Source organism: Salvia miltiorrhiza, chromosome 4 (genome assembly GCF_028751815.1).
Source record: "Salvia miltiorrhiza cultivar Shanhuang (shh) chromosome 4, IMPLAD_Smil_shh, whole genome shotgun sequence".
Classification (NCBI taxonomy): domain Eukaryota; kingdom Viridiplantae; phylum Streptophyta; class Magnoliopsida; order Lamiales; family Lamiaceae; genus Salvia; species Salvia miltiorrhiza.
Window position 1 is genome coordinate 33,643,100 of NC_080390.1, and position 16,239 is coordinate 33,659,338.

At 40.2% G+C, this 16,239-nt stretch overlaps 2 protein-coding genes across 3 annotated transcripts; one reads left to right on the plus strand and one right to left on the minus strand.

Annotated features, from left to right (window-relative positions):
• Nucleotides 1-500: 500 nt before the first annotated feature.
• On the minus strand, nt 501-956 carry LOC131023330 (uncharacterized). Its single transcript, XM_057952874.1, has one exon. It carries the CDS (start codon nt 954-956, stop codon nt 501-503), a length of 456 nt encoding a protein of 151 aa, XP_057808857.1.
• Nucleotides 957-7,135: 6,179 nt separating this feature from the next.
• On the plus strand, nt 7,136-11,038 carry LOC131021253 (uncharacterized). 2 transcript variants are annotated; one of them, XM_057950364.1, is made up of 6 exons: nt 7,136-7,895; nt 8,191-8,242; nt 9,814-9,906; nt 10,290-10,354; nt 10,434-10,592; nt 10,704-11,038. In XM_057950364.1, the coding sequence occupies exons 1-6, from the start codon at nt 7,236-7,238 to the stop codon at nt 10,752-10,754; spliced, it is 1,080 nt and encodes a 359-aa protein (XP_057806347.1). In that variant the 5' UTR covers nt 7,136-7,235; the 3' UTR covers nt 10,755-11,038. The 2 variants fall into 2 exon arrangements, with proteins under 2 accessions (XP_057806347.1, XP_057806346.1); XM_057950363.1 differs by having other exon boundaries at nt 7,139-7,895; nt 10,434-10,647; nt 10,678-11,038.
• Nucleotides 11,039-16,239: the final 5,201 nt, after the last annotated feature.

Sequence of the window (16,239 nt, forward strand, 5' to 3'; positions counted from 1 at the left end):
AAAAACTTGGTCCCAAACCTCATTAAAACCCTTGTGGGGAAAAAGAGTATTTGGTCTAAAACGATAAGTCAAAGCTGTCGAATTTTCAAGCATAAAATTTCTTCAAAGTATTGATGTCCAAGGCCGAGTGAATGGCCTCCTTTCACTATCAGATAAATGATACACTACACCTCCCAACACTTCTGTTACCACGAAAGGACCTTCCCAAGTGGGATCAAATTTCTTAGCTGGATGTAGTGCATCAGCCCGTTTCAATACCAGATCTCCCGTGTTGAACTTTCTGACCACCACTTTCTTGTCAAACCTTGCTTTAATGATACTCTTATACTTTGCAACCCTGAGAACAGCTTCGTCCCTATGTAAGTCGATAAGATCCATGTCTAATCGACGCAGCTCATCATTCCGGATAGGATCGTAATGCAAAATCCTATGCGAGGCCAAGCGCACCTCTGCCGGTATGACAGCGTTGGACCCATACACCAGTGTGAATAGCGCCTCCCCTATAGAAGTTTTTGGGCTGGTTCGATGAGCCCACAGAACACCATCCAGCTCTTCCGTACATCTCCATTTACTTTTTTCCAGTCACTTTTCAGCCCTTCACAAATGGTGCGGTTGGTAAGCTCTACGTGGCCATTGGCCTGTGGGTGAGCCACAGAGATAAATCTTTGGATGATATCCATCCGATGACAAAATTCTTCTATTCTTTTTCCGGTGAACTGTGATCCATTGTTAGAGACGAGTACCCTCGGCGACCCGTATCTACAACAAATATTCCGCCACAAGAATCTCTCGATAGTGCATTCATCGATTTTTGACACTGCCTTGGCCTCCACCAATTTGGAGAAATAATCGACTGCTACAATGAGGAAACATTTTCCTCCAGGTGCAGTAGGGAGTTTTCCCACTATATCAATTCCCCACTTGTCGAAGGGACAGGTGGCGTACATGGTTCCCATGGTCTCTCCTAAAACATTGATGCGTGGAGCATATTTCTGGCATACTTGACATCTTCAAACAAAGCTCTTAACGTCATCTCCCTTTGTTGTCCAATAAAATCCAGCACTGACAATCTTTCTCATTATGTACTTATACCCTGCATGATTTCTGTAGCAGCCCTGGTGAATTTCTTTGACGATAAATTGTGCCTTCTCCGGGGATAAACACTTCAACAATGGGTGAGTGAAATACCTCTTGTACAATTGATCATTGATCATGCAATATCTGCCGTAAAGGCAGCGTTGGGATATGACCGGGTCCAATCGCTCTCCCATTCATAAGAAATGGATGATAGGGGTTCGCCAGTCCTCCTCACCTCCACGCTAAGTACACCCTGTTTTCCCTCTGAGCTGGCTTCGAAGAGTAGAGTTACCGAATTCGTCCAGTTGTACTCGACCGCACTGGCCATACGTGCCAGAAGGTCAGTCCTGTTATTATGTTCTCTGGGTATTTGCTCAATGCAACAGTCTTGAAATTTAGCCATCAACTCCTTAGCTCGGATATGGTATGCAGCCATCCTATCATTCCAAATATCATACTCTCCCAACAACTGTTGTACCACCAACTGTGAGTTGGATTTCACATGTACTGATTCAGCACCTAGCTCTGCCAAGATTTTTAACGCTTTAACCACTGCCTTGTACTCGGCCTCATTGTAGGACAGACGTTGTTCATATTTGATAGCAAATTATAGATCATTATCCGTAGGGGATTGAATGTGTATGCCTACCCCGCATCCATCTTTGGTGACGGATCCGTCGACCGACGCTCTCCAGGGCTGCTGTTTCTCTGCTCTTGTGGTTTCCTACACGAAATATGCCAGAGCTTGTGCTTTGATGGCTGTTCGCGGTTCGCGGTTCGAAATCCACATCATGTTCACTTAACTCAATTGCCCACTTCACCATCCGACTCGATAGGTCCGGCCGTCCCAGAGTTTGTTTGAATGGCAATGATGTACGCACAATAACTTTGTGTGCCAAGAAATATGGTTGCAACCTTCGGGCTATGGTCAAGATAATTAGTGTTGACCGCTCGATTTCGGAATAATTCAACTCTGCCCCTTGTAATATCTTGCTAACGAAATAAATTAGTTTTTATTGCCCCCGCTCTTCCCTGATGAGGACCGATCCCAATGATTCTACCCCCACTGCAATATACAGATATAAAGTTTCCCCGGGGTTAGGCTTGGTAAGCATTGGCAGCTCTGCCAAATATCTCTTTAGTTGTTCGAAGACCTGTTGACAGCCCTGAGTCCATTCAAACTTTGTCCATTTCCACAAGATCTTAAAGAAAGGTAAACTTCTGTTGGCTAGGCGGGAAATAAATCGTCCAAGTGTCGTGATTCCCTCATTCAATGTTTGTACTTTCTTGATGTTCCTTGGTGGTGTCATGTTCACAATAGCTTGCACCTTGTCCTTGTTTACCTCTATGCCCTGTGGAGTTACCTGATATCCCAAGAACTTTCGCGTGCTGATCCCAAACGCACATTTCTTCGGATTTAACATCAATTTCTGCTGACGGATGACAACGAAGACCTCTTCTAGATCTGAAGGATGTGACGCGGCAGCTCTGCTCTGAACCATCATGTCGTCCACATAAACTGACATGGTTTGCCTGATCTGGTTTTGAAAGATTGTATCCATCATACGGTGGTAAGTGGCTCCAGCGTTTTTAGCCCAAATGGCATTCTGGTGTAATCGAAAACACCACAACAAATTGCGAAGGCGGTTCTGGCGATATCATCCGGATGCATACTAATATGATGATATCCCTGGAAGGCATCCATCATGGATAATAATTCACAACCGGCGGTTGAGTCAACTAGCTGGTCTATGCGCGGCAAAGGGTAGCAGTCTTTTGGACAAGCTGTGTTCAAGTCTCGATAATCCACACACATTCGTCATTCCTTCTTTTTTTTTTCGACCATCACCGTGTTTGATAACCAAATGGGATATTGTACCTCAACTATGTGGCCTGCCTTTAACAAAGCTTTCACTTGCTCCCTAATCGCTGCATCCTTCTCTGGCCCGAAGTGTCTTGTTTTCTGAATAACTGGCTTTCTTGTAGGATCCACATTCAAACGATACTCTGCCAATATTCGGTCTATCCCCTTCAGGTTTGTCGTAGTGAAAGCAAACACATCTGCATTACGCCGAAGGCATTCTATCACCTCTCTTTCTAGAACTGGGGATATTTTGGTGCCCACCCGTGTAGTAAAACTTGTTTTTCCAGGAAATAATTCCACCAGCATGCATCTATCATCAATTGACATCGTAGGTTATTTGTCGGGATTTCTCCCGATCTCCTCGATCTCAGCTTTTTCTGTCACGTTTCCCGAGCTACCCTCACTTCTGGAACTCTTCTCAATTGACCCACTTTGCTTGCTCTGAGCTCGTTTATGTCCAGCCTAGGATGTTAAGCTTAGCACGAAGCATTCCTTGGAGGTAACCTGGTTCCCGAAGACCTCCCCCACACGACCACCTTCTAACGAGAATTTCATCCTTAGATGGTACATAGAAATTACAGCTTGGAAAGCATTCAGTGGTAGCCTTCCCACGATGATGTTATAGCTCAGTTTTGGGAAATCAACCACTAAGAACTTGAAAATGATGGTCCGTGAAGCTCCTGCCTTTCCCCACGTCATTGGTAGTTCTAGAGATCCCAAGGGTGTAATGGATTCTCCGGTAAAGCCATACAACGGATTACCCGACGGCTTCAGAGTAGCATTTAAAGCCATGGTCGTCAAACAATCCTTGTAGATTATATTGACAGCACTCCCATAATCCACAAAAAATGCAGTGAACAGTGTAGTTGGCCACGTCTGTTGAGAAAACTAATGCATCGTTGTGTGGGTGGATAAGCTCTGCATGATCCTCCGGCCCAAAAGAAATGTTCGGCTCCTTCACCGCATTGCGCACAGTCATGACATGGCTCGACGGAGTTCCAGCTCTCCATGAGCGAACGATCTGCTTCCATGCTCCATTGGACATAGGTCCATTCTCCTCCTCGATTATCATATGTACTTGTCTTTTTTCCCCTCGAGGTGGGGTGGCAGCTTTGCGATCACCCCTTGGTTCCTTTGATTTCTCTCCGCCCTGGTGTCACAATTGTTGTCTTGCAGATGTGGGGGGCGGCGTTTGTTTCACGAATTGGTCCAATCTCCCCTGCCTGGTTAATATCTCCAATTGGTGGCGAAGGTGTCCACAGTATTCCGTAGGGTGCCCATATGATTATGATATTGACAGAGAAACTGTTTGGCCCGGGCTTAAGAGCCCCAACTGTAAAGTCCCTTGGAGCTCTGAACCAAGGCTCGTTCTTGATCAAATAAAAAATCTCTTCCTGGGGCTTGTTCAACAGTGTTTGATCAGTGAGTCTATTCACGTTGTGCACCACCTTGGACCCTTGTTCATTCCGAGTGGGCTGATATGCCGGCTGCGTTTCTCCCTGCATTACTCTGGGAGTGTAACACCCTAATCTAATTAAAGTATTAAATATGAATTTAAATAACTTTTGACAGCGGAAGATAAAAATTTGAGTTATAAAGAAATTCAAAGAAGTAAAATTTTTAAAAAAATATTTGAAATAAATTTGAATTAAAAAGAAAGATAGCCGTGACAGAAAGATAATAGGATAATATTAAACTTGATAAGTCAAACAAAATCTCAGGAGTAGTTTGAGATTCAAAAACTATGCTAAGCAAAATATTATGTGCAACTACAACATTATCTTTTCAAAAAGTGGCTAGATGCGTCCATTCGATCCTCTACGCGTCTCCAACGTCAATTACCTGAAAATGTTAAATATGGGATGAGCATATGAAATATACTCAGTGTGAGAACATGCAATAATTATCCGAATTAATAAAACGATAACACATACTGCCATTTCATACATATCCTCAATTTGCACTGTGGCAATCCAAGGACTTTAATGCCCCGGACCCTATTCACGGGCCCCTGGCGATAATATAATAGTTGCAACTATAACTTTAACATGTAATCGCATTGTGGCAATTCAAGGACCTTTCCGTCCTGGACCTTATTTACGGGCCCCTAGCGATACATAATTCATAACTTCAAATCGCATTGTGGCAATCCAATGACTGTGATGTTATGGACCCTATTTACGGGCCCCTAGCGATTAATGTAATTCATAACACATATGGTAAACACATAATATTAAAATGAACAAAAATTAACCACATCATTTACTGAAATAAATTCCACACCTGTAACTTGAACTTTGAAATTTAAACTGCGAGAATTTAAAGTTCACGTCCTTATTGCGCCGCACCTAGTCAGATAAATTCAAATAATAATACATAAGGATCAGATTGAACTTTGCAAAATAATTTAATATAAATAAACCTGAGAAGGTTATCTATAAAGTTTTAAAAAATCTGAACTGAAAATGATAATTAAAGGAGTAATTTATGAGCTTAAATAAATTATAATTGCTAGTTGTTATTTAAAAGAATAATTAAATCAAAAACCCAATCCCTTTTAATAAAATTGGAGCCCAACCACTTAATTAATATGAGCCCATTTATAAATAAATTAGTCTAGGCGCAAGCCCAAGCCCATTTTTCTTCACCCAACACTCACACAACACTCACACATAGCAGACTCACTACCCCTCCTTTTCTCCCTCTCAGCCTCCTACCGCCGCCACCGGACGGCCGAACCGTCGTCGGAGGCCGGCGGGTCCTGCCTCCCTTCTCTCCCCCCTTCAACCTCTCTCTCTTTCCTCACCTCTAGTCTCCCTCTCACTACCGCACCCAACAGCGGCGTCCACCCTTCTCCGGCGACAATCGCCGCCAGCCACCACCCTCTCTCCCTTTTGGCCGACAGCAGCTGTCCCAGCCACTTGTTCGCTTGTTATAAAATTTTAGGTAATTCTGCTGCCGACGAGGATATTGTTGGGGGAGAAACTTCTAGTGCGGCCGCTTAGGAGCAGAGCTCATCTACAGCTTTCACTTCGCCAGCATTGTCAGCCATGATCCTCGCAGGATTGATGTCTCAACCTCATCCCCAACTGCTATTGAGATCCACCCCTATCATTCCCTTTCTCTAGCTAAGGGATGAACCTGATATTGAAGTGGTGGGTCTTATTGGGCTTGCCTCCGAGACCCAAGAGGAAGAGGTTTCTCATCTGCCCGTAATAGAGCTCGGGCCAACAAGGAAAAACTCTTTCAACTAGCCAATAGGTGAAGGTTAGAGAAGACTGTTGTCCCCCCCCCAATCAATCCTTCTATTACCCCTCTCGTCACTTCTGCGAAATGGTGGTGGTGTGTCGGGAATTTTACGAATATTTGCTCACTGGAGTCCACGAAGAACCAAACAACAGTGCTTATCATTTTTTGATTTTTACATAAAATATGCTACTCTTAGAGATATAAAAATACACATCATTTTCTAATTTTATCAAAATACATTTCACAATCTTTTGGGGGAGAAAAAATCATTATACTAATTTTTAAAAACAAAGTAATGAAATTTTAAATCATGTAACGAGAAAGTTTTCATATATAATCAGGCCAACACATTCTTATCTAGTCAACCATATAGGGTTCAGGCTATTTTGGAGTCAATCCCATCGATTACATGCTATTCGTATTGTAATTTTATTTAATTTAAATTTTTTAACTCTAATCCTCTCGAATTATCAGTCTTATCGAGCTAGTCCATAAGCTGGATTGACATTCCTAGCTGTGAGAGAGAAATTATGCGAAAAACATACTAGAGAAAGAAAGAGGAATAATTATATATGATGACTTCAATGAGAGATTGGTGGGGAGTGTGGATATTTTTAGTAGATAGTATGAGATAATTGTACGTAATTTCATATACTTCATTCGTCTTATTAATAATGACTCATTACTATTCGACACGATTATTAAGAAAAAAGTTAATTAAATGATAAAGTGAAAGAAAGTGATAAAACTCACAAGTTTTTTCTTTCATTTATTAAAAAAAAACCATTATCAATTAGACAGACGAAAAAGAAAAGTTAGTCACTATCAAAGGAACGGATGAAGCATATTATTAGTATTAATTAACACAAATTTAAAATTATCTGTTTGATAAAATAAATTGAGAAAAATAAATAAAATATTTTTTATAAAGTATAATTTGTAGGAAAACGTTACTCCATTTCGATACTGCGATAAGCTGCTAAAATCACCCCCAAAACAGTTCGGCTATTTCACCGATACCGGGAAATTCCCGCCGGCGCTGGAAATGGAGGACGAAAAGCTGGCTGCGTACTACGACGACCTGACTCGTAGAGGTGGCGGCGCCGCCCGATTCAAGCAGGGTCTCGGCTTCTCTTCCAACAATTCGTCCACAAACGATGACGTTCCGTCCAGGGGCTCCGCCCTCCCCGCCGCCTCATCTTTCCTCAGTAGCTTCGTCAGAGAATCCAGCCCTTCCAAAACTTCCGACTTCGGAAAGCAAGCGCAGCTTCAGTCAATCCAAAACAAGCTCAGCAAAAAACCTGAGGCCCGGAGCCGGAGCCCTAGCCCTAGCCGAAATTCGATCCGAAGTCCTAGCCGAGATAGGATTAGGGATAAACATTCAAATCGGCTGAGCCGGAGTCGTAGCCGAAGCTGGAGTCCCGGCCGAGATAGAATTAGGGATAAGCATTCGAAGCGGCGGACTAGGAGTCGGAGCCCTAGCCGGAGCCGCGACACGCGGTCGAGGCGGAGGAGTAGTAGCCGTGAAGATGGGTCGAGGCGTCGATATCGGTCTAGGAGTAGGAGCAGAGAGAAGAATAGAGAGAGAAGTAAGAGGCAAGGATCGCCGGAGGAGCGGAGGTTGGATAAAGGGAAGAAGCGGGAGGCGGTGCGCGGTGGTGGTAGGACTGATTTTGCTAAATTGATTGACGGTTATGATAGTATGGTCAGTTCTTCATGAAATTCTTATCTCTTGCACTGTTGTTCTTTTGATTAATTCTTAAGAAATTTGGTTGAAAACTTTGTGCATTTGCATCCTGAAACTTGAATGCTCAAGTTCATTTGTTATTTATGGTTAATCATAATCTAAAACTTATTTTGTTAATTTCTTCAAGTTCTAATTTTGTATTTAGGGATGGATATATGAAGCTTCTAGCAGAATATATTGCACTAGAATTTATACTTCTTTTCTGTTGATTCTTTGTGGATTCCATTGATTGTACTGTTCTTTATTATAATAGACACCAGCTGAAAGAGTCAAAGCCAAGATGAAGCTTCAGCTTTCAAAAACTGGTAAGACTATCCTTTGGTGTTTTCTTTGGCTCCTGCGTATGTTCTTGCTTGCTGTTACTCAGACTGATTTGCTTTTGATAATTGATATTGATACATACTCTGCTTCCCAATCATGCAAAAGCTTAGTTTTGTAAGTCTGCAGCCGCCCCTGCCTAAACATATGTGATGCATCAAAGTATCGTTTGAATATCTTTTCGTCTTCTAGCACAAGATAGTAACTTTTTAGGCTAAATGCAGCTGAATCCTATAATTATATGCGTTTTTGCGTTTTGCATCAGTTTCAGAAATTCTGCCACAGTATATCCCAACTAAGTCTTGAATCGCGATTTGCATCCGGTGAAGAATTCCGACGACCTAACTTAATCTACGTGTCAAAATTTTTGGTGACAAGGCGGAATAACGTCTATATGGCAAATACATGTCAAATTCATTTTTTTTTAATAAATGAAGTGTTGTGATTCTTGTGAAACAACGTCGTTTTCAAGCTCGGTCTTCTCTGTAATCTGCACCAGAACGCTGATCTCCGTTCTTTTTCAATTTCAGAAGCTACCCCACCTCCCTTGAAATTCTGGCGGCAGCGCCGCTGGTGAGGGTCGGCGAGGCTGTATTGCCACCCCTCGATCTCTCTTCTCAATTCCAAATCCGTTGCTGAGTCCCAACTCACACCTTTTCTCAAACACGCACGACCTAGCTCCCTCTTTCTCGCGAGTTCTGCTGCTGCCGTCTGCCTCTCGAATTCGGCGGCCGTCGACTGCTGTCGGCGCCACATCATTGCCCAATGACCTCTCTGAATACCCAAGCTCAAGGCAGAGGGGCAAACCCTAATTCTTCCAATTTAGGGGTCGCTCTCTCTCAAGTCGCCTCTCTCTCACAATCAATTGGAGAAGAGGGGAAGGGAGCCTTCCTCTCATTTCTGAAATCGAACCTGTCGTTGCCTTCCTCTCAAATCCGGCGATGCTTGTTGTTTCTGAGGTTCGTTGGACGCCTCTCTGACGCCGGTGTCCTCCTCTTCCTTTGAGAAAAAGCTCCGGCGATGGTGAGGTGCGAGAGCTCCACCGTTGTCGGAAGGTCGCTGCCCTCGTTCCCCTCTCACAGACTATCTCATCTATCTCTCTATTCCCCAATCCAACCCTGGAACCCTAATTCGACGTCGTTTTGTGACTAATAATTTCAAAGAAACGTGAGGTAAAACGACATTGCTTTGATTATCGGAATTCCAAGACACGTAGATAAGTCCGGCTGCCAAGTCAGTTTCAATTTTGCCGGAAAACTATATAGAATGCAAAAACCAATTCAAGGCTTAGTTGGGATATACTGTGGTAGAATTTCTGAAACTGATGCAAAACGCGAAAACGCATATAGTTATAGGATTTAGCGGCATTTAGCCCTAACTTTTTTGAAGATATGATAGATTCATTAGGCCCATGGTCAAACATGAAAGTAGAAGAAGTGGTTTATGTTAATGTGTTCTGTTTATAATGTTCACATAGTTTCAGTAGTCCAAAACTCTTTCTTGTGGAAGGATGCATTTTTTCCCATGTTTCAGTAGTAACATGGAATAATCTCCGCAGTTGAAAATGATGAAACAATTGGAAAAGGCTCTGGATGGGAGCGTTTTGAGTTCGACAAGGATGCCCCTCTCGATGATGAGGAGGACATAGAAGGTAAATTGCTTCTGCTCTCCTGACTAATTAATTAAGTTTTCTCCTATGTGCTCTATCTATGTTTGGCCTGTTTGATTCGCTGAAATTAATATTCTTTGGTTATGTTTTACTATGGCGGTTGACAGAATCCTCGTCTTCTTTAATTTTGACCTTATCATGCCTCATTATTTCTTGCTTAAGTGTTTGCCTTTGATTATGATACTATATTTCAAATGAGATTTTTGAAATTGTGAAGGAGAAAGTGTAAATTAGATCATGTAGGAAACCAGGGTGATTTGCTCTCCAAGTGTGTGATGCTGGTTTCTGTGACAACAGGGTGCTTCGTCTAGCCAGACTTTATATTTTTTTATGTAATAACAATGATGCTCATCCCCTACTGGCAGCTGCTGATGACGATGCTGTGTTGGTCAAGAACATGGGACAAAGCTTTCGTTTCTCTGCAGTGGCGGTAATAAAGTCTCATTTGTTGCTGCTAGCTTTTATGTTTTCGAAATTCTAATTTACATCCGCTGCTTCAATTTTTTAAGGCGAGGAAAGAGGAAGAGATGAAGGCCCTTCACGATGAAGCGATCTTTGGAGTCTCTTCACACCCACCGCCTGCAGAGACAGACAACGAGGCACAAGGTGCGAACCATGTAGATGAAAACGTTGAAACTGCTCCTGCAATGAGTCTTCTCAGTGACGAGGTAAATTTGTTGCACATTACAGGGGGAATAATTCGATGCTCATCTACACTGTTGCTGCTGATAAAATTTCCATCTCTGCAGCTTTTGCTGATAAAATTTCCATCTCTGCAGCTTTTAACCAGGCAAAAAGGATCTTGGCGCGATCGTGCTTACAAACGATGAAGTCTTGCAACAATTTTGTGAGGTACAATATTTATCATTCTCTAAACAGCTATGGCCAGTATTTATAGTTGTGTGATGTACAGAAGAGGAAATTAGTCCCATTAGAAATTTTAAGCATACTTTGGTTGTAACATGGAACTAGTGTCATCTGCGGCTTAGAGAAACAGCAATGATACATGTTATTTGTTTCTCCTTGTTCGATTTGTCTGAATTTGGATGATTCAAAGAGTGTTTGTGTCACTGTTTTCTGTTATCTATTAGTACTACACAAAATTTGATATGCATTCTTATTTATCATTTAACTAGTTCCTTTAAAAATGCTAAGGATACACGGATTTTGCTTTTTCATTTTTTTGAGGTTGTGGTGGAATAAATATAGGCCCTTTAATTTTTTTTCCTGGCAGCTAGGGGTGAACCGAGCCGAACCGAATAGTGGTGTGCTCAAGTTTGGTTTGTTAAGTATCGAATCGAATCCCGAACTTTACTTACCAAATACTTTGAGGCTCACGAGCGGCTCACGAGCCTAATCGAACCTATACGAACTTTCTAAATTTATATTTATATTCAAAATATTGATTATTTTATTTTAAAAATAAATTATTTTATTTAAAATAATAAATATATTAATTATTTTCTTATAACAAACAAAATTAATTAGAGATTTAATACAATTATTATTAATTTTAGTGTATAAATATAAGTTATGTCTACTAATAATTTATATTTTTCAAGCTGAATCACTTGACGAACATGTTCACGAGCTAACGAGCCGAATACTACTAAGCTCAAGTTTGGTTTGTTTATTTTACGAGCTTCTCTAAACGAACTTGAACGAGCTTTTTTCGAGCCGAGCTCTGAATAGTTCGCGAGCGGCTTGGTTCGTTTACAGCCCTACTGGCAACTGAGAGCTGATTTATTACGCTGGGAATGTATGTGGATAAATTTTCATTTAGGGTGCGTTCTCTTTGGTTGTAAATTTATCATGAGAAAAGGAGGGATAAACAAAATTTCACCATTTAAATCCTTCCTTTCTTTTCTCACATTTCCTACTTGACCCTTACTCATTCCTCATTTACACTACAAAGGAGGGATAATATTTTCCCTCCAAAAATGGTGTGATAATATTATCTCTCATTTGTAGTGTAAATGAGGAATGAGTAGGGGTCAAGTGGAAAACGTGGGAAAAGAAAGGAACGATTTAAAGGGTTAAATTTTGTTTATGCTTCATTTTCCCATGATAAATTTACAACCAAAGATAACGCACCCTTAAAGGAAAATTATCACTCCCTCCGTCCCTTGTGAAAAATTTCATGCCCATTTTATTTTTAGTAAAATTACTTTACATAGTCCCATAAAATATGAGATTTTTACTCCACTCTAATTACTAACACTCTCAAACCCTAAATCGTTGACACCGCTATCCCTCTATCTCTCTCGCCAGCGGCTTTCTCCATTCTCTCTCTATCTCTCGCCAACGACGACTACCTCTACGTCGTCGCCGACAACACATATAATCATCTTTTTCAGGTTCACCTGAACACCATCGTCGCCATTATATTCTCCAAAATTCGGAGAACTCCACCACCCCATCGTCGTTGCCAAATCTCTACAAGATCTATGAGTTTCAGTTACTAGAGTTCCAGTTCCAGAAGTGTCGGATCGGAACGAAATGGTACAAATTCGTACTAAGATATGTCGCACCAATTGGAGGAATAAATGGTGCCACTGCATCCATTCATTTTGTTCCAAGATCTGTCGCGTTGAAGGCTCGCACGAACGATGTGAATGGAGCCATTAACACTATTCGTGCTAATCGTTCCAAGGTCTGTCACATATATATGCAGTACAAGTGATAGAAAAAGAATCATTTGTACCATTCGCGCCAATTATGCGCACACGGGGTCTTTTTAGAATAGTGTCCAACCATCCTAAGATTCACATTCGTCGCCAAACGATGGCTTCCTCTCATCTTCTCAAGTGAAAATAAAGATTGAGCATAGAGATTTAACTAGATTTTCTAGATTTTGTGTTATTGTATTGATTTGATCATTTGATTTGTAATTGGATTTGATGAAAAATAAAAATAAAAAATGAAATGTTGATTCGAATTGTATTATTCAATTGTACTTGGATTTATTATTAAAACTTGAAACGTTAAGGGTTTTTTAGTTGGACAAAAATTGTGCAATGATACAAATAATGAGACCTTCTGTTTCAAGTGTGGCACCATAAATATTGGGATGAATTGTGAATCCATTCATACAATTGGTTTCAAGTTCTAGCGAGACACAACTTGAAACAAATGGTGCAAAATAACTTATTCGTGTCAACACTTGCGCGAGAGACCTTGTCACGAATGAAGTCAATATGTCATTTCATATTGTTCGTCCCAAGTGCTGGCGCGACAGACGTTGGTATGAATTGTACGAAATGGCTTATTCGTGTCAACACTTGCACGACATACCTTTGCACGAATGTGAATAGATCATTTCGTACTATTCGTCCCAACATTTGGAATGATATTTCTTGGGATGAATGGTACGAATATATCATTTCGTATCATTTCGCACCATTTTTCCCAACATTTGGCACGGTATCTCTTGGGACTAATGGTACAAAATGACATAATCATATCATTCGTCTCAAAGAGCTGTTGCGACATTTCTTGGGACGAATGATACGAATGAACAGAAATAACATGAAATAACGCATATTCAAAACAACATTTTATTCATCTTCTTCATTTCACAACAAATCCAAATACAAGTATAAGCAAAAATCTCATAAAATAACATAAATAAAATGAAATCTCACAAATCTAACTACTCCCTCCGTCCCAATATAAGTGGCCACTTTCTTTTCGGCACATAGATTAAGAAATTGATTAGGACTTTCTTCATCCTATCTTCTTCAACATATAATCTTCTTCTCATAGCTATCTGTTCCAATCTTAGCAAGAGGTAACTTACCAATTCTATGAGCGGAAATTGCTAGACCTTGACTTTGATCACCACACAATAAAAGAAGAAATAAAGAATTTCCTAATTGAAATTGAATTGGCAACAACACAACACCATATCTTTCGTAATTTTATAAAGAGGGTTAAGGTAAGCGATTCCTGCCTTGCTCATCTGGAATAAAGAAAAAGTTGGAAAAAAGAAAAGAATAGAAAGAGGGCTAAGGTAAGCAATTGCATCTACCCCCATTTACTCGCTCACGGGCACACAAATAGAGGTGCACCCATTTACCTACATTTACACTGGAGAGATGGCGGATTCAGACGGGGTAGTCGGCGGTCAGACGAGAGAAATGAGAGAAGGCGTCTGACGGACCTTAGAGACGACAATCCAGGTCGCCGCCATCCGAAACCCTAAGCCCCCTCTATCTTTCTCTTGCCCTACACAGATTCGGCGGTCAGGGGGCGCGACATCTATGTATATGAGAGAGTCCAGAGGGGCGAGAGGCAGCGGCGACTGTCGCTGAAAGTTTTATGGGGAAGGAAGCGACGTTTTCAGTGTGTGTGTGTGTGTGTGTGTGTGTGTGTGTGTGTGTGTGCAACGAGAGAGAGAGATAGCAGAGGCGAGGAAGAGGGAGGTCAGGGGGCGGGGCGGCGGCCGACAGCAGGCGCTGCTGTCGTCCACCGGAGAAGAAGAGAGAAGGGAGAGGGGCTGAAGCTGCTGAGTGTGTGCATGTATTTTGTGTGTGTGTTTTTAGAGAGGGTTGAGATTTAATTAGAAATTTAAATTAAATTTAAATATTTTCATTTTGAGAAAGTGGCTACTTTATTGGGACGGGAGGAGTATATATCAGTACTAAATCTACAACAATTTGAAATGAATACCACTGGTTGCACCGACGAATCCTAGTTCTAGGCAAACTTATGGAAAAGTCTGGTGATTAGTTTCAGCACCACAACAAAAAGTATTCGCCTGTACACTTGGTACGAATTGTGCAAAATGACAAATTTAGTATCATTCGTGATGTGCATATGCCCGACGAATCTCTATCGTTCCAAGATGTGCATTTGTTCCAGATCTTCTTATATCTGGATATGCATCTCATAATTCTCGTAGATCTGGAACCACAGGCAGTCAAGATATTAACCAACAAACTTTGGACTCAGGTCAAATTTCAAAAAAAATAAAAAAATTATGTACTCCCTCCGTCCCACTATAAGTGGTCTGTATTCCATTTAGGGACGTCCCATTATAAGTGGCCTGTTTCCACAAATGAAAAAATTTGACCCTAAAAAAAGTGTAGGCCCTACCACTTTTAACCAATTTACATCTTCTTCTTAATTATCGTGCCGAAAAGTTTTGAACTACTTATAGTGGGATGGAGGGAATATTTTTTAACCAAAAAGATAATTTTGGTTAGAAACTAATATTTGAGTATTGTCTATGTATTTATAGGTAATTAATCATTTTAAGTTACTAACTAGCTCTAATAAACGAGTCTTTCACTCAAGGAATGTTAGGTACACGAGTCTTCCACTCAAAGTGGTTTGTTCATTTGAGGCGCACGCCCATGAGCTCGACCTCATCATATGAACCACTCAATTAATATTGATTAGTTTATATATAAAATGAATGAGCTTACTTACTAAGTGAACATCTAGCTTAGTTGGTTCCATTCGAGCTACAATTGCAAATTTCCTTTTATTTTCAAATATATATATATATATTCTATTTTTATGTCGATTTTTTTAACCTCAATGACAATTTTTTTTTTCTATTTTTTTTATATTTTCTGTTTACATTTTTTTTTATTATTATCACTTTACATTTTTTTATATCCATTTTTCAACCCTTCCTAGTTAATTCAAAATTATCATTTGCGTGCAAAAAAATATTACTCCATTTGTAATATATAATCTATTTTTATACAAAATATCATTTGATTTTATAAAAAAATGTCATTTGTAATGTGTCATTGGCGAATTATCATTTCTCAGCACGTTCGAATGTATCATTTGCATTGATTAAAAGTATCACTTTTTTTTTATTATTAAAAGTGTTATTTGTAATGTACTATCATTTATTTTTATAAAAATTATCATTTGATTTTATAAAAAAAATGCTCCATTTGTCACATAACATGGTCATTTTGCTATTTTGGGTTGTCCCATTATGAATGATCTATTCCAAAAAAGAAAACACCTTCTTTCTATCATTTTTATCCTTTAATCACATAACAAAACGTTGTGGGCTCCATTACTTTATATCATTTTTATCATTTAATCACTCTTCTTTTTAATAACCGTGTCCACAAGTAAGTGGTCATACTTAGTGGGACGGATGGAGTATTTTTTTTACATACATTAAAAGTATCAACTTCTGTTATTAAGAGTGTCATTTGTAATGTATTAATCGCGAAATACTCCTTTTGTCCCATTACGAATGTTTCAATTTCCATAATGAGATGTCCCTTTCTTTTTTTGGCAAATAATTGAAGGACTTACATTCATTAATTAATGGACCCACCA